Below are 24,868 nucleotides of genomic sequence, written 5' to 3'. Positions count from 1 at the left end.
TGAACAGAGGCATTTATTGAGTGGTGTTTTCAATGACTCATGCATCAGAAGCTCTGACCATTCAGATCTTTCACAGAGTCCATGATATTTCTGCAGCACTTTTCATAATCCATTAAGTTTTGGTAATATTGAAATGATTCCATTGAAATGAAACTTGATAACTCTGCTCATTTAATCATACTTGAAGAACACTGCAACTACTTAGAAGAGACATAAATTAATCCCAAAATGTTGCAATTCCAGTATTTAAATACAAGGGATGGGAACTTGTCATGTGTGAAATAACAGAAAAACAAAAAAAGTTTGTATTATAGAGATGCCTCCTGAACCACCTGCTTTACCCAAGTAATTCCTGCTTCCTGTAATCACAATTAAAGAGAAAAAAAAAAGTCCATCTTTTCTTCTTTGAGATCACAGACTTGGAACTTTGGCACAGGACTATCAACAAAACTACAAGGATGATGGTTTGGTTTCATATAGGGAGATTAATCACTGATCCTTCTTTTAAAAAAACTTTTGAGGTGTACAGCAAATGCAGTGCTGCTGGGCTGGCACAAGATGACAAGAGGTGTAACAATCCCCATTTTCTTGACTCAAATTATGAAATAGCTGCTCAAAAGCATACTTTGACAGCCAACCAAGATTTTTGTTTCTTTCAAACTCTTCTAAAATTTTTTGATTTGTCCACTTATTACACATGTCAAAAGATGTATTTGTCTTTGTTATCTTCCTTCTTCCACCTCCACTTTTGCAAAAGGCAATAAAGTTCAGACTTAGTTTGCCTAAATAATATCACCTCAAAGCACAAACGTCAGAGGAAATATAATCCTCTCGCTTCCATGTAGAGTAGCTGTACTCACAGGGTACTACAAGTGCCAAAACCTACATCATCTTCCTCTTCTGCTTCATCAGTCACACCTTCTTGACACACATACTCTGTAGTCCCACAGCTTCTCAGGGTTCAGCATTAAGTTTGAATATGGCTTACAAGAGTAATCAAGTACTAGCTGTTCTGTAACTAGAAGAAAACTATGTAGTAATTAGGAAGGCAATCTAGGGATCAACAGAAGACCTAGTATTTCTTTATACTTGAAGAAAATCTACACCAAGACAAATCATACTAGGAGCTATGCGAAAACAGAAAAAAAGGGGGGGGAGGATGTTGCAATTGTCACAAGAAATCTGAAAGTGTTACCAGTTATAGCATCTAATCTGTTTTGCCACATTTTTGCTCCACACAGTGTTAAAGTGCACCTAATCTGTTTTGGTGAGAAAGAGATGTTCTTTGTGCTATTTCAAGCATCATGATAATTAGTCCCTTCCCAAACTGAGAAGGAAGGGGACCTTTGAATCATGCCACACAGCCGTGTTATAGCATAAGTTTTTGTCAGCTGCAAAGAGGACTTGGAGATACAGGGCAGCAACACTGTCACGTGGACTTACCATCTAAAAGCAAAAATTCACCTGGTGCATATGGGCATGCTACTGCTATTGCAACAATAATATTCCTCTCATCCCCTTTCCAGGATATCCTGAAGAAAGCCAAAGCAATTCTATTTGCCTGCTGGTAAACTATTTTCTGTTCTTGCAGGACAGTTTTAGACTGCTAGGAACCAAAACAGGGTTAACAAATATTACCAAAACTGCAGCATCATTAACTCCTTAATACTGCAAATCATGCTGGGTGCGTAGTAAAAAAACTATTTCTGAAGTTAGTCACCAAGAAGAAGCAGATTTTGCAAAAAGCAAAGATTTAAAAAAAAAATATTTTTTTTTTAAACAGAGAAATTTTAGATACAGCCTGAGCAGCAGAGAATATTCTCCTAGCAAGCACTCCAGTGATAAGGCGGCGATTGACCCAGATGTGTCTCACTTAGTACTTTAGCAAGCAAGCCTCCACGGAGTAACAAAAATGTTAGATTTTGCCAACTGCATTTAATAAGATTTAATGCTCTGAGAAAATTATTATGGGAATTTTGCATTCTAAGTACTAAAGCGTTGCAGAAAGGGAAGTCTTACAAAAACAGAAAATAGAAAGATCAACTCTGAATAGAAGAACTAGATGCAAATTATAGGACTCATCTTCAGTGTGACTTAAAAACTAATAATGCAATCACACAGCTTAAACATGTATGCTAAAGTGGACATCCTTTTCAGGCAAACAAACCAAAGATTCTTCTCCACTGAAGCCACCTGCTTTCAACCCTCCCCCTGCAGAAAAACACATATGTCAAAGCATGCCCCAAAGCTTTGACTGAAAAGTCAACACGCACAGGACCAGCTGCATGAGTACTTGGCAATTCTACTAAATGGAATGCTATTTTTGTGTGGTATTTTGGAAGCAAGATAGGATTTTAAACAACGCGTGATTTTACTCTTGATCTAAAAATTAAAATCACTTCTATAAAACAGCAAAGTGTTAAAATCTAATTGCTTATTGTACACATCTATTCTGGAGAGAAATCTTACTTCCTTTACTCAAGGAGGATTACCAATATGCATGGCTACAGTACGAGCCTGCACAGCACAGTGCTTGAAACACTGGAAACAGGACTTGATGTTAATCACAGCATTAGGCTGCAGTGCTAACAATTGCGAGGTTGTCACAGAAGGGTTTGGGTTGGAAGGGACCTTCAAAGACCACCTAGTTCCAACCCCCGTTCCATGGGCAGGGACACCTTCCACCAGACCACGTTGCTCCAAGCCCCATCCAACCTGGCCTTGAACGCTGCCAGGGATGGGGCATCCACAGCCTCTCTGGGCAACCTGTTCCAGTGCCTCACCACCTTCATCGCAAAAAAAATTCTTCCTTATGTCCAATCTAAACCTACCCTCTTTCACTTTAAAACCAGTGCTACTTGTCCTGACACTGCAGGCACCGGTAAAAAGTCTTTCTTGAATTTTATCATTTCAACAATACGGAGAATGGCTAGAATCACCTCTAGGGAACAACGTATTTTAAGGTACTCTGACACAAGCACACTTTTCCATAGAACTGTACATCTATAAAGTAATGTTTTGAAAGAGGATGTGAAGCACTTCATGGGTGTGAGAGAGGAGGAAGAGCTAAGTGTTCACTAAGTGGCTTAGATGGAGCTGAGTACTAGTTTTCAGCTAAGACACATTTACTTGCAGCTGTTTGTAAACTTCCCAGTTCTTGGGATTCTTGATTACAGACGACGTACAAAGAAGAGGCTGCTGAGTTCATAACCAAGGGCTGCTCCCCCTTACCACACAGACAACAGAGTTGTTAATGAAGCAGCTCTTGAAGTACTGTGGCTTACTGCCGAATACCATTAAAAAGAGGAAACCCATCACATGGCTCTCTAAAGCACTGCTAGTATTAGCTGCTTCAGGTAATACAGAGGCAGGACATGGTTCAGCATCTCTCCCGGGCAGCTAAAGAGTCCTTTAATGCAACACAGTCAGGTCTGCTGCTCGCATGCAGCGTTTTGCAGGCAGTATGCTAGAGGTTTGGCAGGAGCCTCCCCTCCTTTGCTTTACAGATCCCCGTTTTCACCCCTTTTAGGTCTCAAATTAAGCGTCCATTCATTATCCAATCTGAGCATTTGGCACATGGCTGTAATGACTAATCAAGTTCTGCTAAATAAAGCTCTGGCCTTGTAAGCAAAAAGTTATTTTTGATGGAGACTGACTGTGCAAAACAAATCAAAGAAGATATAATTTATTGGATTTATTTCAGTGTCTCACCTGCAAAAAACCCATTAGATTCTGTTTCCATAAGTGCAACAGTCTAACTGATGTTACTTCTATTTTGAGAGGTGGTTCTGCTAGACTTTATGTCCAAAGATTGACAGCTTTCTCTTTAAAATCTGCCCTTTTGGGCATACAGGGAAATTACTTAAGCTTTCTGGAACAAAAAAAATCCCCTATTTTGTGTGTGCCAAGTACAAAGTAGATGCATATTTAAAAAGTTACAACTTGCTGTTTGTTACGAGAAGCCATGGTCCGTGAATTGTCTGAAATGAAACACAAAATCCTTGCTTAGAACTTAAAACCAACAAAACCCTGTCACGTTCAAACTGAGAAGTGAATAGATATATCACTTATTCTGAATTAGATGACTTCTACGATTTCTCTCATCTAACTGAGCATAAAAACGGAAAACAAGACTAAGTACAGTGGAGCTGAACTTTGTTTGCTACAATTCCACAGGCTCTGTGGAATGAAGGTTTATAAAAGCCAGGGTCTTTAAAAAGCACTGTAAGTGATTGCTCCTCCATCTTCAAAGGCTTTGCGTCTTCTGCACAAAACAGAAATGCAGTAGTGCTGCATTTTGAAGAGAAAAGCCATGTAAATAAAAAAAAGTTCTGAATATCTGATGCTTAGAGAAGTGCCTGAGACACAGCAGCTATAAAAGCATTTGAGGAAACAAACATATAAGGCTCCCTTCGTTTCAAGGTAACACAGTAATGATGAGATGCAGAATCTCTCACACAACATGTGCAGTGAAGAAGCTAAAGAGCAAACTTTGACCTTGAACTTCCTTGGTGGTGGGTATTCTCATCTGAAGTTTCATTTGACCTCACTGGACAGTCTGCTCCTTTGAGACTGAAGGCAGGTTAAAATAAACAAACAAAAAGCCAAATGAACAGAAAAAAAAGTCACATCAGTGCTTTTAAGATGGGGATTTACTTTTAAAAACCTGTCCCTAGATCTCAGTAAGTACCAGGTTTCAACGACACCACTAAGCTGCTCTATAGTTGTTTGGAGTGTTTAGTTTTTAAAGGACACTAACACTTATTAGAAAGGAGTGAATGTCTTTACTGCAACTTTGCACAGCAAAGGCATGAGAGGCAACAGTCAGATGCTGCAGCACGGGAAATTCCAGCTGAATGCAAGAGAAAAAATTCACCATGAGAAGAGCCAAGCACTGGAACAGGCTGCCCAGCAAGGCTGAGTGATCTCCACCCTTGGAGATATACAAAATTCAGATGGACAAGTTTCTGAGAAACCTGCTTTAACTTTAAGTTAATCTTGCTTGGAGCAAGAGGCAGGGCTAGGCAGCATCCAGGGGTCCCTTCCAGCCTAAGTTTTGCTGTAATGCTGAAGGAATTCCCTGGTGAGAAGTCCTGAAGCCTACTTCACAATCCTGGAAAGAAAAGAGAAGTTTCCAACATAGATATCATGGCCTTACAACAAATAAACACATACAAACTAAATTCTGCACTAAATTCGGTATATTGATTTTAAAAATGAATACAGAACAGGGTAAAATTTAGTTATGTTGATACACTTGGTGAATCTCAGGCTAATAAAATCTGTCTGCAACCATATATTACAAAGTATATCTATTTTCTGGAAAACAAAATTAAAACAAAAAAAGAAAACTAAGGAAATAGCTTTTCCAAAGGAAAGAGGAAATATCCCAGAGTCATGATGAAGTAGTTCTGCTTTCTAAAAAAATCCAGCCAATAATTTGTTTCATAAGAACTGTTCACAACCCTCCATAAGGGTCCCGTGTCCACAACTAATAGCTCTGCAGGATGCAAAACTATCACTTAGTAGCAGATCCCTTCCTGCTGCAGTACTACAGCTCTGAGAAGATCACATCATACCTGTCTCATAGGCAAACAAGCACGGTACTGACTTGCCTTGCTTTCCTCCTTTCAGATAAAGCTTTGGCATGTTCTTAACACCAAGATGTAGAAAATTTTGGTGATTCACCTGCTGCACCATTCATTCCCCAACATGTGACTCCCAAGTGCTGTGCCCGGCTCCAGTGGCTGAAGGGAGTCCACCTTCATTGCAAATAAGGCTGACAAAGCCAGATTTTAAGAACACTCCCTTCAATTACATGCACACACAGAAGACCTCTGCCAGGGCTCCAGTCATCCTCTCTCCACATTTCCCCTACCTACAAAGAAAACTAGGAGAACCTCCACAAGATCCTGTCTCTTGGAGAGAGCCTGCAAACTCCTGGGGAGCCACAGCCGGGCAGCGCTGGCTCCACAACCCGCTACCGAAACACTCCAATTGTGTCTGAAACTTTTTAGTCTTGCGATGTACTTACAAGACAGGAGGTGCTTTCATCCCCATTTGGGCACTGAAAACCAGAACCAGCACTGCTCACAACTACCTGCACATTCTTGAAGCAGAACAGAGACTCAAGTCCTGTGCCTATATCCCAAACCCCTCCTCTCTTTTCAGTTTGTCCATCCTTTTTGCCATCTCCTTAACCTCGCTCCCACACATCGACTGACAAAGGAATTCCCCAGGATGACACTGTTTTCCTTGGAAATTTTCATAGGGTTGAGAATGGAGAGATAGGTATCTGAGACCTCTCCTTCACTTTCATTTTCTCCCCTCTGCTGACTGTAGGCACAAAAAATTCCTTTTCTGAGTGCTGTACGGGGTAAGAACAGTGCCGGGGAAAGGGACAATCCTCCTGCCCACTTTGAACACAGAATCTTTCAACAGTTCTCCCAGAAGGAGCTATCTCTGGCACACTGAACATGCCCATAAGAAGTGGTGGCAGTCAACAGATGACAAATCAAGCCTTGGCAGTTGCTAACAAAAGCAGCCCTGCTCACTTATTTCTCAATAATCAAATACAAATTAAACCCCCCTATTTTAAACTAGGCAACTTACACAAATAGTCCTGGCATGGCTACATATGCATCGCCATGATTTGACACAAAACACTCCCTGGTTCTGCAGTTTAAAACAGATATTTGGTCTCTTGTACAATCATCAGCCATTTCCTAAACCCACCCCTCCCCTCTCAGCACAAACGAGGATGCACATAAAGACCAAAAGTTACTCAGACTGATTAATCCCTCCACCTTTTCCATCTGGCTAGCCTCACCTTTCTTAAATTTTTCATTCATTCCTCCTAAGCAGCATGCCTTCTGGTATTACCCCTAGTAGCATGGAGCACTACTGAGAAGCAGAGCACTCGGACTCACATGTTGATAATTTAATTAGTAATACTAATTAATGATTAGTACAAAGATCCACCCTTTACATACCTGTTTCACTGAAATTTGAGATTTCAAAAGCAACAACACTGGAAGGTTAGACACCAGTCCACGGACTAAGTGCTCTTTCTCTGGTCCTCCCCTGCAATAGTCACGCATACCAAAAGCAGAGAACAGAACTGGAAATGTGAATTCAAGCACTAGAATAAGGAAGCAATTTTTGCTTGTCCCTATTCCACAAAAAACGCTTTCAGTTTTGCAATGGACTGTAGCTGCACTATTAACAGCAAATAATATGTCCACTATTTCATTATATCTTAACAGAAACAACATTCCTATAGAAAGCTCTGACTGAAGGAATTTAAGAAATAATGCATTTTAGATTAAGCCTCCTATACTAACAACTAGGGGATGCCCAATTGTATTCTGTGAAAGAAACTATGCTTTTTCCCTACCTCAGATAGGGATCAGGAGAAATTATGTATCTGATATTTACATAAAAAGCAATTAATTGAAAATTAAAACCCACTGTAATTCAGGAACAGCAGGATGGCTCTCTGAAACAGCAAATTCTCCTTGTAAGCTTTCGCAGCGGTTCTGATCGCCATAATCACTGCGTAAGTGAATCCTGAACAAAGTACCTTCCGTGTAAAATACAGGAATAGTGGATACATCTCATGTACCAAGAAATACATCCACAAATAAAAGGATACACTGCAAATTTATGCAAGGACAGAACACATACACCCATAACAGTAAACTATATTTATGTATGAATGTACACAAAAAGAGTACAACTTCTGCCTTTGTACTAAAACACATCCCATTTCCCTCAGTAGGATAATGTTATCTGACAGAGTTCCTGCCTGACCAGCAATCAAGTAACTAAGAAAATTTGAAAAACTAGACACACCTGTGCTTTTCTTCAGAAGAAGCCACAATTCAGCAATATCTTTGTAGAGCAAGGAGATCAGGCTTAAGGTCATGTTGCTTCCAATCGATTTAGTGCAATACAGTTCCGCAGACAGTGACCTATTTATCTGTGAGCCCGTCTTCAGTGCAAAATGAGAGCGCAAAACTCCATCTTTCAGTCAAAGCCAAGCCACCGGGGACACAATACCTTTCTTCAAATTACATGCAGAGCAACTGCGCCTGTCAGCAGGCTCAGAGGTCCTTCGAAGGGCTCACTGGTTGCTGGTTACCACTTCTTGTCTTTCTGCATAAAGCACTGGCATGCCCTGGATGCAAGCTGTTTGCTTTAAATGGTGAACACATGCACTGTTCAAACATTAGCAGAGTAAGAATGCATTAAAAAATTAATCCTAAGTGTGCCTTGTCAAGAACCTCCCTTTAAGAGCCCTAGTTTTAACAAATGATGATCTAGTAAATCCATCATCATCATATTTTTCTACCACCCACCCCTACTCCACACAGGGAAATTAACTGCCCAAGGAGCAGATGTCCTCTTCCAATGTACCTTTGGTTAGAAAGTTCCCCAGAAATGCATCCAGCATTTCCTATTTGTGAGGGAATTCTCACCCACATGGCTTTGGCGGAACCGAACTGGGGTGTTTTCCCTGGTGGTAAACCCATCAAGCACCTGTTCCCTATGAAGGAGCCTACCCAAAGCAGCAGGAACTGCCAACAGGACATGTATTCTACTGATGGAACTTTGTAAGTTGAAATATGTACAAATCTTATGAATAAGACAATGGGAAATAAGGCAACAGATGATGAAATCAGCTACAACCAAAATATTCCATATGATCTTTCAGACATGAATGCTGAGCCACCTTGCTTTACTTAATCCTTTAAAGTAATTGTCCAGTGACAGACTACCTGTTAATTAATACACTTGAGATTAGTTACCAGCCATCCAGACTCACTAATACAAGAGTGAACCAATGAGTGGGAGTGACAGTAACCACCATACGAAAACAAACGGATTGTTTTTCTTCATGGTGTTCTAAGAGCCCTTTCCCAACAAGCGGGGTCAAGGAAAGAAGACAGTGAGGATAAAAAGCTTGGATTGATGGATACATCTGTTCACAAAATCCCATTTGCAGATGGGGAAAAGTTCCGTTTCTGCTTCGGCACTCCTGGCCATCAACCAATCCCATAAAAACAAACCCAGACAAACCCAGGTCACCCACAGACCACACCAGAGGTTATTTTCTGAAGTGCCCCACATCTGTGTTCTCATCACTCATCTGCCACAGGGCAGGAACTGTCAATAATCCCAAACCAGTCAGATGTATTGTAATAAATCTACCATCTATATAAGCAGCTCTATTCAGTGCAAGGCATTAAAATGTGACCTGAAGAATATAATTGAGGTAATTTATTTTAAATTCTGCTTTTTCATTTTGGGGCCCATTACATTTTGTACTATGTCAAAACACAAGAGTTTCCTAAGCAATATCAGATGTTTTTAATTAAACGTAGATTTAAAAGAAACAACACTCCTTAGAAAGGTTCTACTTAACTGTTCTGTATTTTAGAAGGTCATTACTAGCATACCGGATTTTGAAGAGAGTTCAAAATTAGTGAATGAGTCTTCACACCGCTCCCACAAGTCATGTAAATACTCACACACGTGGAAGTTGAGACAGAGTAAGTGACCTCTCTTGGATCAGGTAGCAGCATCTGTTGCAACATCAGAAACAGGATCTACATCTCGGCTCTAAGCCCGTACTCCCTCCTTTCCAGGACAGTCACCTAACCAGCTCCGTGGAGGTGCATGCTCCTAGATTGGTATCTTGACTTGTCGTCCTCAGACAAAGATCACAATTCACAGCATTTTATTTCTAGCTCTTGTGCTACAACGTGGCTCTAGGAAGAACACTCTCAGAGCAGCTAGAAATCCTACTACATACCATATACAAGTATACACACTGATATTAATTTCTTACTTAACAGCACCCTGCCAGTCTCAAACATTTGCCAGCAAGAGTCCTCATCAATATGCTTGGCTGACTAGATATGAGTGTTAGTAACAGGGGTTTGCTGTCACCTGCAACACAGCATGCTGAAAACATAACTCTTGTTATCCAAACTTTTACACAATGATAAAGCAGGCATAGGAGTGCTTTCCAAACACACAAAGAGAGGGAGAGGAAGTTTTATGGCCTTCCTTCAGAGATTAAAACCAAGTGAAAGAGGAGCTACACCCTTCTCAGAAAGGTATCACCCTCACCTACACGCATTCAGTAAGATACAGGAACCTGATATTTTAGCAAGTTGGCTACTTCCTTAAGAAAAAAAAAAAGCTAAAACCATGAATGTAAAAGACGAAAAAGAACCACCTACAGTGTGTTGGCTGTGCTCGTTCTCATTGTCAAGACAGAGAGGAAGTATAAACCCTCATATTAATCAATACTGCCTGTTCCAGAGTACCTTCATGTTGCACGTAACGTGGACAACCACCTCTCAACAGGCTTCTGCCTTCAGATTTCAGAGCAGAGGAAACAGTGGAACAAGCCATTCAGGTGAAAACCAAGTACTAGTTTAAAAATAATTTAATTTCTCAGACTAGCACAACAGATACATGTAATATCCACCCTCCAGGCTTCCACCTCGCTTCCTCCTTCCTTGCCTTGAAATCTCCAAAACCCACAGTTACATATGTTTTTCCTGGACCACTCAAGATCTAATAATGACCTAAGAGCACCAAAATATAGCGTTGATTGTTTCAACCCTGCTATCCTTCAATATTAACCAACTAGACACACCTTCACCTCCCACTTTCAGGAAACTTCACAAACAGCAGCCGTACTCCGTGCAGCAGTGCCTGCAGTGAGACGTGGCTACTCAGACTGCACTGGCGTGAGGAAAAGAGGACTCCCGGCTCTGCGCTGAAGTTGTCTGCTGTGCTATTCAAAATTCAGGAGATGGGAGATTGCAGTCTGATAAGAATTGAAAACTGTAATTAAAGCTGGAAACCCAGTCACCACTGACATTAGATAGATGGCAGGACTAAAATTCAGGAAAATCAGGAGGATGAGATCCATTTTTATAGCAGCAGTGGGATTAAAGGAGCAAGTGGAGGAGATAAAAGGAAATGGATGTGGAGTTTAGTGGCAGCAGAAGGAGAACCCAACAGTGAGTAACAAGAACAGAAACACGTGATGAAAGCAGCACAGGAATTAAACTCAGGAAAGGAAAAACAGATTTATTTTGGCGTTTTTTTTTTTATTATTCTGAAACATATATATTAATAAGAACATTACTCCAGAAAGCAAGGAAAACCAACAGAGACCATTACAACAAAAGGAGTGTTGTGCCACAATTGCAGCTATATTTATAGTCAAAATATAAACTGAAACTTTGTCAGCAATAGGAAACCCTTTTTATGACTCTTAAAGTACACAGAATCTTTTTTTTTCCAGATTAACAAGATACTCAGGAAGCAGAAAAACTTTCAGGTCAAAAGTTGTGGGAGAATTGGTTCCAACAAAAATATCAGTTGCTCCTGTAACAGTGATGAACACAGAAAAAGGCTGCAAAATTATTTATTACAAAGGAAGGAAAGGAAAAGAACATTTGCAGAAAACATCATTCCCCAAATCCTGAAAGAGCAAACAAGACAGAGAGCAGAGAAACCTGCTTTTGATCTCAGATAAAATTAAGAGACAGAAAACATTCATTCCATTACATCTCTAAAATAATCAGTTGGGGTGGGTTTGGACAAGTTCGCTATGATATTTCAGTACTAGAGGATAATTCATAGCTCCAAATTAAATAAAAAAATCCGGCTATTAGATCATCTCAGTTACCTGTCATTTTGGATTGGTGAGTATAGGCAAAATCCTTCAGAGTTGGCTATCAACCTCAAGTCTTACTTATACTGCATAAATCTGACCCACATTATTGTGAGGTTACACTTGAAAATGGTCAAACCCACATAATTGATAGAATAAAAATGCCACTGTCTTCTTAACAGCTTCTTACTTTTCAAGCCAGTTTTGATTTTGACTCATGATTTGGAATTTTTGTGGCCCATGCATGCTGCAGCAAGCTGCCTGTGCTTGTGCAACCCACCAAGTCCCCCCATGGGAAAAGTGTGGAAAAAATGCAAGCAAACATGATGAGCAATCCTCAAAGCTCACCATTCCCTCCACTTACAGGTTACCAAAATAGTATCTCAATTTCTATCATTGCCAATCCTTTCACCCTCCTGGGCTTCAACAAGCTCCACAGTTTCCTCAAGAAAATAAGAGACTTAACATCAGCAAAGAGTAACCAAAGCTCATTTTCCACTGATGAGAAAGAAAAAGAGCAGAAAACACACTTAGACTAGCTGCTTCCGGAGAGCCAACCTGGAGAACTGCTTCAAGTTCTCAACAGAAATTCACTTCCTTCCAAGAAAGAAAGTCTCACTGCAACAAGAGAACAAAATACCTTATCCCTTGTGCTTAGCAGCGTGATATTCTTGGTTAAATTTAGTCAATGGAGAAAAGACAAAGCTCACATTGGTTACTCTCTGTGGAAAGACATAGCATACAATCACACCTGTCCTTTTTACTTTGTAGATGCAGGGTTTTTAAGAAAACATTATTGTAGCATTAAAAAAAAAAGGTAGTAATCCCTTTAACAAAACACTTAAAAAAAAAAAATCTAACCCTGCAAGGAGCTGTTGTAACATCCATAAACAACTGCAGCACGGCAGCTGTAACTGTGTCCTGTTTCCACTCTCCGGGAAGCAAACAGGAAACCTATACCCTTACCTGATTGAAAAAGCAGCCAGTCCCTGAGATTTTAATCAACCTAACGCAACAGACATTTTCCCTCTCTTCCAGTTTCCTGGGATGCTTCCTGGCCCATTCAGGATAGCAGTATGGAGACCAAGCTTTTTAACAGCAGCATTACCTTCATTTTCCACATTAAATATTGCTACTTGCCCTATTACTGTATTTACTTTTGGCCTAGGTGTGACAGCTCAGGCAGGGCTGTGGATTCAAACAACAAAACCACTCCTCTGCCAAGGGCGGTTTATTAGCATTAGCCTCTAACTTCAGAGGGCAGGATTTTTCAGCACGCCTCAAAAACCTTCACACTATTTTCAGATGAACAGTACCAAAAATAGATGCACCAGCCAAGCAAGAGATGTAATTATGCAAACCTTTAGCTAACAAGGAGGAAAGATCTATAAAAACTAGGCAAGCCATCAGGTCCACCTCCACCAATTAGGATTTTGCAATTAAGAGAAAGCAAAACTTGCCAAGTCCCCCCTTTTGCAGTTCTGGGTTAACACCTCAACCCCAAAAAACTTTTGAAACAGTTTTGTGTTTCTTCTCCTTTCCATAAGAAGAATGAAGATGTAAAGAAGGATGAAATGAAGGCCAAAGAGCAAATTCCGCTTGTTCTGACACATGTAGCAGCTGAACTAATGCCCATGAATCTCACAGGACTAAGAGACAACCCGGACACAACCCCCAGCCATTCTTTCTTCTCTTCCTCTTGTTGCCTCTGCAAAAAAGTGCATTTAGTTTCCACCAGCTCCTGCCTTAACAAGTGCGTACCTGATTAGTTCAACGTAATTTTAACTTAGCCCTTACCCTTGTATTTGCACTAAGCGAAAAAGCATGGGGCAAAGGGATCAAAGGTGAGAGCACTCTTTGTAGTTCCCTGCACTATGGTGGCAGCAAATAAGACCTCTCCAATTGAGGTCTCATCCTGCAGCCAATCTTTGAAGTATTTAACAGTGTCTTTTTAACAGAACAGATTTTATATTCTTTGCCAAAAGCCTCCATCTCACCTTACTCAAACACAGAACATCCTGTGACTGCTGCTGTTTTGATCCCCATGCTACAGCAGCTTGGCCAATGCTGAACACACGTACGCCTTTTCAGGACACCAAACACACAATACCAAGGATAACAAATACAGATACCTAGTCAATTCAAAGGATCAGCAAAGAACCAAAGGTACTGCTCAGACAAAGAGAACAACAGCAAAGTAACATTAAAAGTATCCCCATTTCCCAATGAGGATTTATTTGCTGCACTACATTTTGGTGGGAAACTTCAGGGCAAGAAATGGGATTTTTGTTTAAGAAATATCTCGTACAGACTTCTTCAGAGCACTTGGGGAAGTAAGGTGTAAGGGGCCCCCAAATATTCCATTTTTTTCCATCCTGAGATTCTGGAAATGTTTTCCAGCAGCTCTCAGGGTTTTTTTCTTCATTGGAATTTATTTTCCTGCACAATAAACAAATTTGGTGTAGCTTACATATAAGATACATTCAAGTCCCTACTGTTGGTTGCATATAATTCCTTAGAGCAGAAAAAAACAATCCACATCTTCTTTTTATACTGCCTAGTTTATTAGCTAGTGGAGGAAACAGCAGCTCAGCTACAAATAAGCAAGAGCATGTAAGTATATTAGTCTCCCCAAACCAAGAACAAAAACCCATGACTTCATTGAACTTGTTTCATGTTTTCTTCTTCAGGCAAGAAGGAAAAAGCTCTCACTGTACCTGAGTGGAAGGAAAAGACTCGCAGCTCTATCATCAGCTTGCCCAAAAAAGCAGCATGCATCCGTCTAGCACCTCCTGGCAGCTGACTGGTATTCAGCTTCAGCCAGCCCGGCTGGGGCGGATTCCCAGGCATTTAAAGATTCACAGGTGCAGCCGCCAGCAGTTAGCTGACAAAGAGCTTGTGCAAATACTCCTTTTGCAAGCAGGTCTTCAGATTGAGGATGGTGCTATAAACCAGCAGTTGAGGTTTCTCCTGAAGCCTAAGCACTGAGGAATGGACTCAGACCTCACGTGAGCCCACTCCCACCTGCAGAGCGGTTCCACTGAAGTTACTGCCTCCCATGCAACAGCAGAGATTAGGAGCTAATCGGTATACGTGTGCTCCACAATTTGGCAAACTGTAACCCAAAGTCTACTTTGTCACATTTTCTCTGTTCTTATATTATATTATTGTTTTATACCATACTGCCTCCCCTCACTTGCTTAACTGTTGGTATTGTGCTCTAAAACCTGTCTTCTGTCTCTGAAGCTCGGATGCTGTTTGCAGGTACCAACAGCAACCTCTGCTTTTTCCTTTCTAAAATAAACATCATCACATAGAGGAAATTGTTTTAAAAAATTTAAACTATTCAAGAGCAAACAAGCCCATTGTTTGGAGAGGAGACTTCAGGGCAGCAGTGCAGTACCACAACTGTGTTGCAGAGCATCCATAAAAATCCTGCGGACCATGAGGGTTCAAGGTTGGCGTGTGCTGGGACAGGGAGAGAGGGGACAGAGCATTCTCATTGTTTAAATGTAAACAATAATAATAATCAGTTTTCGTAACTGAGAGAAGGAAGCAATCTAATGTGGAAAACAGTTGTTGTTATTCTGTTTATGACTCCTTGTTCCCAACAAGTATGCTGGGATAACTTTGTAACGCTGAAGGGGCTAAACTGAGGTGACCTGAAAGTGGGCGAATGGCTGAAAACCCATCTGATAAGATGGGCTTGGGAATACCTTTTCTCTTTTTTATACTAGAAGCACGCCAGAGTGGAAAATACTGGGTGGAGGATCCATAACTCTTCTGACTGTAAGAGCTTTATCCTCAAACCCCGAGAAAAATTCCAGTTGTTCAGGCAGTGAACTGGATTCACTGTCAAACAGTAGCTTAGGCACCTTCAGGGAGAAAGCTGTTAACCTGAGTCCAAGGGCATGATCCTCAAAACAATCTCCTAACGCCTCAAAACTTGAAGGTTCATTAGAAATTTTTCCAACACAACTGAAGTTCTCTGCATACAGTCTGAGGTGTATTTAGACAATTTAATACAGAAAGAAATTCCAAGAGCTGGGCCAAAACCCCACGTCCTTCCTTTGGCAAGGAAACAGGCTTTGTTCAGGGCCACTAGGACAGCTCTTAAGTTTTTAAGCTCTAACATTAAAGGTTGGTACCATTAAACCTCCTCCAACATCTTCAGTGAAAATGACAGCACAGGTTGGTTTTGTGCTGAACTGCGGGTGCACATTACTCGTGCTTGGAGCATGCTAACCGGACCAGGACGCCTCACGGGACGTAAGCAGAGGATCGCCTCGCTTAAGGATGCCACTGCAGTTTAGGGTGGCAAATTTGGCATTCCCAGAGGGATATTTCTGGGCACTGTGAAAATTGTACTCACAAAGTGGTGATACCTAGGGACCCAAAGGACCAGGTGAGGACTCCAAGGGTCCCACTTTTTGGCTAACGTACCCAACTTCCATTTGCAGCATTCTGTGTCTTTGAGCCTTGGTGGCTCATATGACCCTTAAATAGCACTGTACAGCCAGTCACCTGAGCCAGAGCAGCTCCCCTCTGAAACCGCAAAAAATTTTAGTCCCTTTGTTTGATAACATAAATCTTAAAAGTTTGAGTGACACTCAGAAAAAAATAGCAATCTCCCCTCAGGCTATCATAAATAACACATTTTGTCTGGCTGCTTGAGTTCAAAGACGACTAAATCTATATTTTATTTCTCTGATGCCTTTTCTGCCATAGGGCATTCTGTTGTGTCTACAAACTGTTTCATTTGCGAAGCGTTACAAGATTTCATCACAAGCAATGTATATACTTCATTCAGTCAAAAGAAGTATCTTCTCATGAAATATTAAGTTAGCACTCTATCATTACTCAGCACATGCATCTGGAGACTGTCACATCTTATCTGATTCAAGTAAAAAATCACATATTTCTGTAAGCAAAGTGTAGCATAAAACGTTTTCGTTTTACTGACATCAGAGAATTTTGCTTCTCAACTTTGAAATAACTTCTAATTACACAGGAAAACACTCAAAAATCTCAGTAGCTTGATTTTTTTTCTTCAAGGAATCTATCCCTAAAATAACTCTATAAAGTCACATGACAACATCTGCAAAAATTATTATTACAACTTACCTTGCAGACAAAGAACATAATTTTCAATAGCTGGAAGTGAGAAAAAAATCACAGAAGGAACCAAGGTCAAATGTTATCAACCAAAAGGAGAAAAGTTTATACTGAAGAAGGTAGTAGACACCACCTGTACTTGCACCTGAAGTCCTTAAACAATCTTTGATAGCCATTGTGGTAGATGATACAGAGACCAATAGCAGAACATTATCCATGCCTCACATGCACAGTCCAGTTAAAATGTCTGAACACATTACTGGAGTCCTAGAGGTTTAGATGGTAGAAGCTAGAGAGTTTGAAAGTGAGTTGAAGGAGAGCTGTGTGGTTTGGGGCTCCCAAGAAGGACACATTTTGAGTTTCTGTTTCAAAAACCCAGCCATGACATGCAGTATTGGAAAGGTAAAGCTTCTCTAATGTGAAACGATAGAGGCATAATCTTGAATTCTTCATCTCCCATGCTAGCTCTCTTTAAAAGCTGACCTACTGATCCCTATCCATTTTCTGATATACACCTTTGGAATCCACCAAAGATGGTAAGAATTAGGTAAGTGTTTGGCTAAAACAGAGGAAATGCTTATTTTTTAATCATGAGGGCTTAGGAATTAAAAAGTAATTCTGCTCTGCAGACTCAGTGCATGAAACAAGTTGCTTGTGTTTCATGAAAGCTTGTGACTTTCACCTAGAAGAAGAAAAGGAGGGAAATATAGATTGCATCTTTCCCTCAAATAAAAGCCTGAAAAGCAAGTAGCTCCTTCCCCAAAAGCCAAAGGACACTTAAAAACAGGTTCTCCAACTAGCCCTCTGACATACACTCATATAAACTATGTCACATGCTGTGGAGACTTCTAAAGTGATTTCTCAGAGAAATAAATCAAAAGAGGGAATCATTTGGAGAATTACTCATGACTAATGCAACTAAGCAACTATGTTAAGACTGTCCATCTGGAACTCTTAATGATTTTCAGGATACAGCCCCATCCAGATTAAGATTACTGTAGGTTAATACACAAATCACAACAGTTACTGTAATATAGGACAACCCTAAGACAAATGGTCACCAGAATTGTACTAGTCACAATTTTTAAAAGTATACTCTTGACTAACCACTCACATCTGAAATTATAGGATTATCCTCTCCCAACTGCCCCAGGAACTGCTACGTGTTTGTTAAGTGGACAAAACTCCTTACTAAAAGACAACTGCAAGCTACTCCCAGTGAGCTCTTCAAGGTCTTCTTCCAACTTGGTCCCTGGACTCAATTTTTTGTGGCCTCTATTTACAAAAGTTCCAAAATTGACTAGAAACTTTGCAATGAGAAATATGTGTAAGTCTGATTAAAATAATTAGATGAGGCTGAGACTCACTGCATGCTGACGGCAGTGCAGGTGGAAAAATCTCACATTTTTTTCCACCTGGGGATAAGAAGGGATAAGAAGCAGCAGCCACTACAGAAGATTTCTGTAGGGCCCTCCAGTTTAGTTATTTGGCCTCATTCCAAAAGGGAAGAATGAACACATTCAACAACCTGGTCCCTCACCCCAAATTGGGTGCAAATTGACAGACTCACCATCAATGACACCAAAGACTGCTGACAAACACTAAAGAGTAGTAAGTAAATGTGAAAACTAAGACTGTCAGCAGCCCTTATCCATCATTTTCAGAAAAAACACCGACCAACAAGACTGAGGAAGGTTTCACGCCATACTCGAGTCAAAGTGCAAGAAACAGAAGTTGTGTGTGAGGTTGGATTAACTGCTGACTAAAATAGAATCTCTTTGGGGTTTTTTTTTAGATCACTGAGCAAGAAATGAAACACATAAAACTTGCGTTGATCTTTGCTTCCTGCTTTGGAAGAAGATGTAGGGGCTCTGAAATAAGATAAAATAAATAAATACATACAAGAGCTAGCTTCAATCAGGAAGTGCTGGAAATCTTACAATAAACTTTGATCCTTTTAACTTAGCATGCTTTACCACGAGGCCATGTATGTTCAACCTCTTCGGGTTAGCTTAACCTTTGAAGTTAATTTGAAAATCACATGGGATTTTGTTAAACACGACAAACATACACAGTATAAGGAAGTAGTGCAGGCCATCTTATTAAGCATGACTTCAGTACAGCTAAACAGATTGCAACAGCACACGAGACTGGAAACTTCTGGAAGAACAATCAAGAAGATAAAGGGAGTAAATAAAGTTACATCCTAGCTCCAGGACTGGTTCTGCCCAGAGAGTAAATACCTTCTTGTGGACAATTCTCCATATGGAAAAGCAAAAGCATGCTACAAGAACAGCAAGTCATTTTTACTGTAAATTATTGAAGCAAAGTATCTCTGCTTATTCATCAGGGAAACTATAAATTCTTTTTTTCACTATTGCATTATTTTTTCATATATTCTTCAGCAGCCATGAAAGCAGGAAATATATAAATTCCTACCAAGTCACCACATACTATGGCATTAATGCCATATATGGTAGTGCCTCTAATTAAATGGGCTTTTAAAATAGCACTAATGGTCAGGAAGACATTTTTTTGCCATTTCAAGAGTCACAGGCACAGTCACATTCTGTTTTCTGAGGATTCATTTTACATGTGTTGAAGTAACACAACTATTTTTGACTTTTTTTTCTCCATTCACATGTGTAACCCTTAATGTCACACAACAACCACCCTTAGAAAAGGTCTGTTCGTTGTAAGAAGACTCATATACAGCCTGAATCTTAGCAAAGAGGGACAAAGAGAAGACCATAGGCAGACATTGGAGAGGTCCAAGGGGCAAGGGAGCAGGCTCAAGGAGTTCAGAGTCAGTGGATCTATTGGAACAGGAGCCTAGAGGCAAGGTCTTGTATTGCCCCTAATTCTGTGTGCGTGCCTCTCTAATTGGAAAGATTTTACAAAGCCCTTGTTTTTGTGGAGGAATCATCATCCAGGGGAATGAAAGTGGTGGCCTGTATATCAGTATCCCAGAGCCTACATACTCATTCATTATTATGCACAGAGCTGGAGAAATAACATTCCCCCCCCCCCCAAATTAAAGCACCCAAAATTTTACAATAGTAACTTTTATAACATTGTAATTTAGCATATTATAATTTTGTGTTGTTTAAAAAGGAATTCAAATAACTTTTTAACACAAGAAATGGGGAACAATAAGCAATTTCAGGGATCTTGAGTGGGACCACTCTCAGAAATTGACTGATAATGTCATCCATTTTAGATAATTCTACTTTCTACCATAGCATGTATCTTAACATGATTGTAAAATACACTCCTCGAATCATGAATTCCTTCACTTTTACTTTTTAACACAAAGAATATAGATTTTAAAATAAAAAAAAAAACTGAATTAAAACAATTTCAGGAAAAAACAGTTAAAAAAGGAGGCTGGGGTCCCTCAGTTTTATAGGACAAGTCAATACAGACACCTAAGTGAAGGAAGAAAAACATTTGCCAGTGTTGCTGCATCGGTATCTCTGAACAGTAACAACCTCTTTATCAGAAAATATACACTGACTACATTCCAGCAGCAGAAACTGCCCTATAAAATTGCATGCTGATGCTCTGAAAACTGATTTCTGAGGGAAGAAGCAACTCACTCTTGATGGACATACTGCTTGGGAACTTTTCTGTCTTTGGAAGGAGGTAAAGAGGTCAGCTGTGGCTGGTTTTGCTGATGTGCTCACTTTTCACTGAGTAACTTGGCTGAGCCCAATAAATCATTTAATTTAAGCACATCTGTCCTGGTTTCGGCTGGGATAGAGTTGATTTTCCTCATAGTATGGGGCTAGGTTTTGGACTTGTGCTGAAAACAGTGTTGATAACACAAGGATGTTTTCGTTACTGCTGAGCAGTGCTTGTACAGCCTCAAGGCCTTTTTGGCTTCTCACCCCACCAGTGAGGAGGCTGGGGGGGGGGCACAAGGAGTTGGGGGGGGATGCAGCCGGGACAGCTGACCCCAACTGACCCAAGGGATATTCCAGACCATATGACATCATGCTCAACATATAAAGCTGGGTGAAGAAGAAGGAAGGGGGGACGTTTGGAGCGATGGCGTTTGTCTTCCCAAGTCACCGTTAGGCGTGATGGAGCCCTGCTGTCCTGGAGATGGTTGAACTCCCGCCTGCCCATGAGAAGTGGGGAATGAATTCCTCCTTTTGCTTTGCTTGCCTGCGCGGCTTTTGCTTTACCTGTTAAACTGTCTTTATCTCAATCCATGAGTTTTCTCACTTTTTCTCTTCCGATTCTCTCCCCCATCCCACCCGGGGGGAGTGAGCGAGTGGCTGCATGGGGCTGAGCTGCTGGCTGGGGTTAAACCACAACAATATCACAGATGTTCTATAAAAACCTGGTATGAAAATTTAGATCCTAAAATATCTAATATTTTACTTCCTTTGGAAAGGTGATTTAAAATAAAATCCAAACACTACCATCCACCAGACTCTTCCAACAACGTGCATTCTGTGAACAGAGTGTATTTTCAAGAATCAATGAGCTAGCAAAATTTATATTAAGGCTCTTGAAATGCATGCTTTTTTGGCACATATAAAACATGGAGTTCAAAATGCTTCCAAGAACACAGTCCCCAGCCACACACCTTACGTACTCCTGACTTAGCAGACTGGACAAGTCTGTTTACATTTACAAGATCTAGAAGTTATTATAAAGTTAAGCCAACTTACCCCGTGCTACAAAATCCAGCCATGAACACCATTCTGAGAAAAAAAAATAGCTCTTCATTTCTGCTACAGAAATTCCTCTCTGATTCATCGTCAGAGAAGAAGAATGTCTACTTTTCCCTCCCTCTGCTCAGAACAAACTACCCTGAGAAGGTAAGAGCTTTCATATTAATTGAACTTTGTTCCACAAATGCAACAGGTGGCACAAGATGACTTCACAAATATATTTTCCTCCAGTAATGCCATTGTTCTTGTAATTATCTCTTTAATTGCAATGTTCTTCCCTCATGTCCCCACCCTGAATATTTACAGACTGCCGATATACCCAGTGTCTGATACAGTACATCTAGGCTATAGGCTGAAGCCCTAAGCAAATTTTCACTCATGTTAGGCTTTAACAAGGCAAAGCAAAACTGTTTTTCACTTGGATATTCACAATGCTATCTGGAACTAGTTGTATTGAATTGCTCATTCACAGGTTTAATATTTCGGTGCAGTTTATCACATCTGCTATGGATTCACACCCAACTCTCCTCTCCAACTTTCTGCTGGAAAAAGTGCAAGGGCATTTCCAGTAGGACAGGTAATGGAAGTCTCAAGCGTGGAAACCCCAAATCTCAAATAAATCCCCTTTCAACATGTTTATCCAGCCAGCAAATGAAGGTATGAATGCAGCAAACAGAAAACACAGCCTTACATGCCTGGACCTATCTAGCATGGGGACTAACAGTAATAAAGTTGTCGTGGCAGACTTTAACACTGACCAGGAATCTCAGTGTTTACACAGGTTCCAGGCAGCCTTTGGCTATGTTGAAGCCTTCAGGTACTTATGTATGTCTGCCATATTCAGTCTGACATATGTTCAGCCTGACATTTCCTGCATGCATGCATTTTGCTATCCTGCCTGTAAGCTAATACCCTCTCCCCATACAAGAATGCCCAATATCCAACCGAAATACTCATACAACTCCAGGAGAAGATGTACCATGTCTCCATCCCCTCAGCTGACATGGAAGATGCAAGAGTGCTCTTCCTCTAGACTCCTCTATTTGTGGTGGATTACCCAGGTTGTGGGTTAACCAAGCTTCATCTGACTCTTTCACTACAAAAGTCTATTAGTATTAGACACCCACATTACAGCGCTGCCTCGCTTTACCTCATCGCAGAACTTCCTTGGATTGGATTGGAAGGACCCTGGGACACAGACAGTCTCCTCATCCATCCATTCATTACATGCCTAGAGGGTACACATGAAAGCAAACCACCTCAGAGCTTCAGTCATCTTCATCAGAAAACCAACCTGAATGCAGCGTGAAAAGATGCAGACTACAGGATGCCTCCAAAGATACTCCCCATCCATGCTAAGCGCAGCACAGACTGAACACAGATGTCTCTGGAGTCTCCACTTGCCAGACTTGTTTTACAGCTCTTGGTTCAAGCTGACCTACTGTTCCCGTTTGCTTAGAGAAAGCGAGAAGAGGGAGAATCTCAAAGGATGGTTTGTGAGCACCATGCCAGGAAGCCCACCAAAGGGCCACAACAGGTCAGCACCCTGGAAAATCTCCCCTGCTGATGGGAGACAGGCGTCCCCACAGAAGACTGCTTGAAGCCACAGTTTTCCGGGGCTGAAATCCTCCACAAACTCTACAACTGCCATCCCACCTACCTGCAGTCGGAGATGCAGAAGCGCATAGAAAACGTAGGGTCAGGGACGGATGCAGAAAGCACAATGCTGTCTCACGTGAGCCTGGCCGTACCAGCCTGGGCCCTGCCTGCCCAGGCAGGAGGGGCCACATGGCACCTGGTTCCAAACCAGGGGGGTCGGGAAAACCATTCCAAAGAGCAAGCGTTGCGAGAGCCAGGGCTCAACCAGGGTGAAGGGATAAAGGCAACGCAGCCTGCCCTGGGTAAAAGACACTCGTGGAGAGCAGCGCAATGAGGATCAGGCCAAGAAGGACGGATCTAACTGTCCACGAGCTGTTAGTAAATAAAGTCTGCTTTGTTAAAATGAAAATAAAAGAGAAACAGATTTGACGAAGCATGAAGACTCTGAAAGCCAACCCAGCTTCCCTCATTAAGGTAAGCCAGTTAATGCAAAAACCGATATATGAACTAGGACATTCATTGTTCATGTAAAGATTTCTACATTAAAGATTTTAGCATGTGGGGAAAGGGTGAAGTGACAGTGAGCACACCCGCTCTTGGCAATTTCCAGAGATGCTAATGAAGAGAGAACAAAGCTCTGTCAGACCTGGGACAACAGGACAGAGTGGCTTAATTTTGTCACAAAGAGAAGAGAGACGCATACATCATGGGATTCACAGAATCACGACCACATTTACTTTGGAAATACATGCTTGCCAAAATTGTAATTTTACTCAGCGTAGCTACAGGACAGAAATGTTCCCAGGCTGCAGTACCTCTCCCCTTCCACAACCTAAACCCTTGATCCACGTTCTGTGTAACATTTGGTCTGGAAATGCCACTGAATGCAAAATGAGTTCTGCCACCAGGAAGGCGGGAAACCTCTTATGAGTCCAAAAGGCCATAAAACGGCTTTGACCAAAACAATGGAATAATTCCTACTGGATATATAAGGGTAACATTAGAAGCATATAATTGCTTTCCTACTGTCAACATAAAATGGGTAACAGGAAGGAAAGGAAACAGAATTTTTGCATACTTGAAGACTTCAAACAGAACAGGCTGCAACACAATCAAAAGGAGTTTTGGAATAATAATAATAAAGATGGGTGGGAGAGAAGACAGACAACTTCCTACAGAAACATACAATTTTCTGACTATTCATACCTATATATAGTGAAAGGAACCTGTAAGTAAGAAATGATTGCATAGCATTACAATATTTATATTAAGGATCTGAGTCTGAAGAAAATTAGGCTAAAATGAGGAAAAATATCTATGTTTGAATGTGTTCCATATATTAAATTTGTGTTTTCCTGCTATGCAGTCAAGGCTTTGCCTACACTTGAAATTAGCTCCAATCCATTCATGAATGGCCTGCAGGTGCCCAAAGCTCGTAAGTACATAAACGTTATAAAATAATTGGTGCAAGTGGTAACTTTTATGGCTACACTTTGAACTTGACTGATGTGTGATTACTACCAAGTGCTGGTTGAATCCTACATGAAGGTAAGACTGAAATTTGAGGAGGCCTTGTTTTGCTTTGCAAGACTGTATCCCATGTATTTAAAATACAACTAAATTTTTCCTGACTTTTCTTTACTGTGATTAACAGCAATTAACATAAAAACTTTTTCTAGTTTGAGCTGAATAGAATTCATTGTTACATCTTGATAATGTATTAGTTAGCACTCCTGAAGGTACCAGACCTTCGCCTCATGAATGCCCA

The 24,868-nt window shown here is 40.8% G+C and overlaps 1 protein-coding gene across 11 annotated transcripts in view; it reads right to left on the bottom strand.

The window, feature by feature from the left end:
* MCF2L (MCF.2 cell line derived transforming sequence like) overlaps nt 1-24,868 on the bottom strand; it is a 159,297-nt gene that overhangs the window by 74,524 nt on the left and 59,905 nt on the right. The window contains exon 1 of one of the 11 annotated variants that reach the window (XM_029999275.2): nt 7,855-8,043. The exons of 9 other annotated variants lie outside the window; for them this stretch is intronic. In XM_029999275.2, the coding sequence (XP_029855135.1) occupies nt 7,855-7,927 (73 nt within the window). In that variant the 5' untranslated portion in view covers nt 7,928-8,043. Of the gene's footprint in view, nt 1-6,992; nt 7,067-7,854; nt 8,044-24,868 lie in introns of those variants that run through there. One more of the 11 variants, XM_029999276.2, reaches the window with a different exon arrangement.

The sequence above is a fragment of the Aquila chrysaetos genome, chromosome 23 (assembly GCF_900496995.4).
Source record: "Aquila chrysaetos chrysaetos chromosome 23, bAquChr1.4, whole genome shotgun sequence".
Taxonomy (NCBI): domain Eukaryota; kingdom Metazoa; phylum Chordata; class Aves; order Accipitriformes; family Accipitridae; genus Aquila; species Aquila chrysaetos.
Note: the sequence above shows the minus strand (reverse complement) of the source record. Positions and strands in the feature narration are given on the sequence as shown.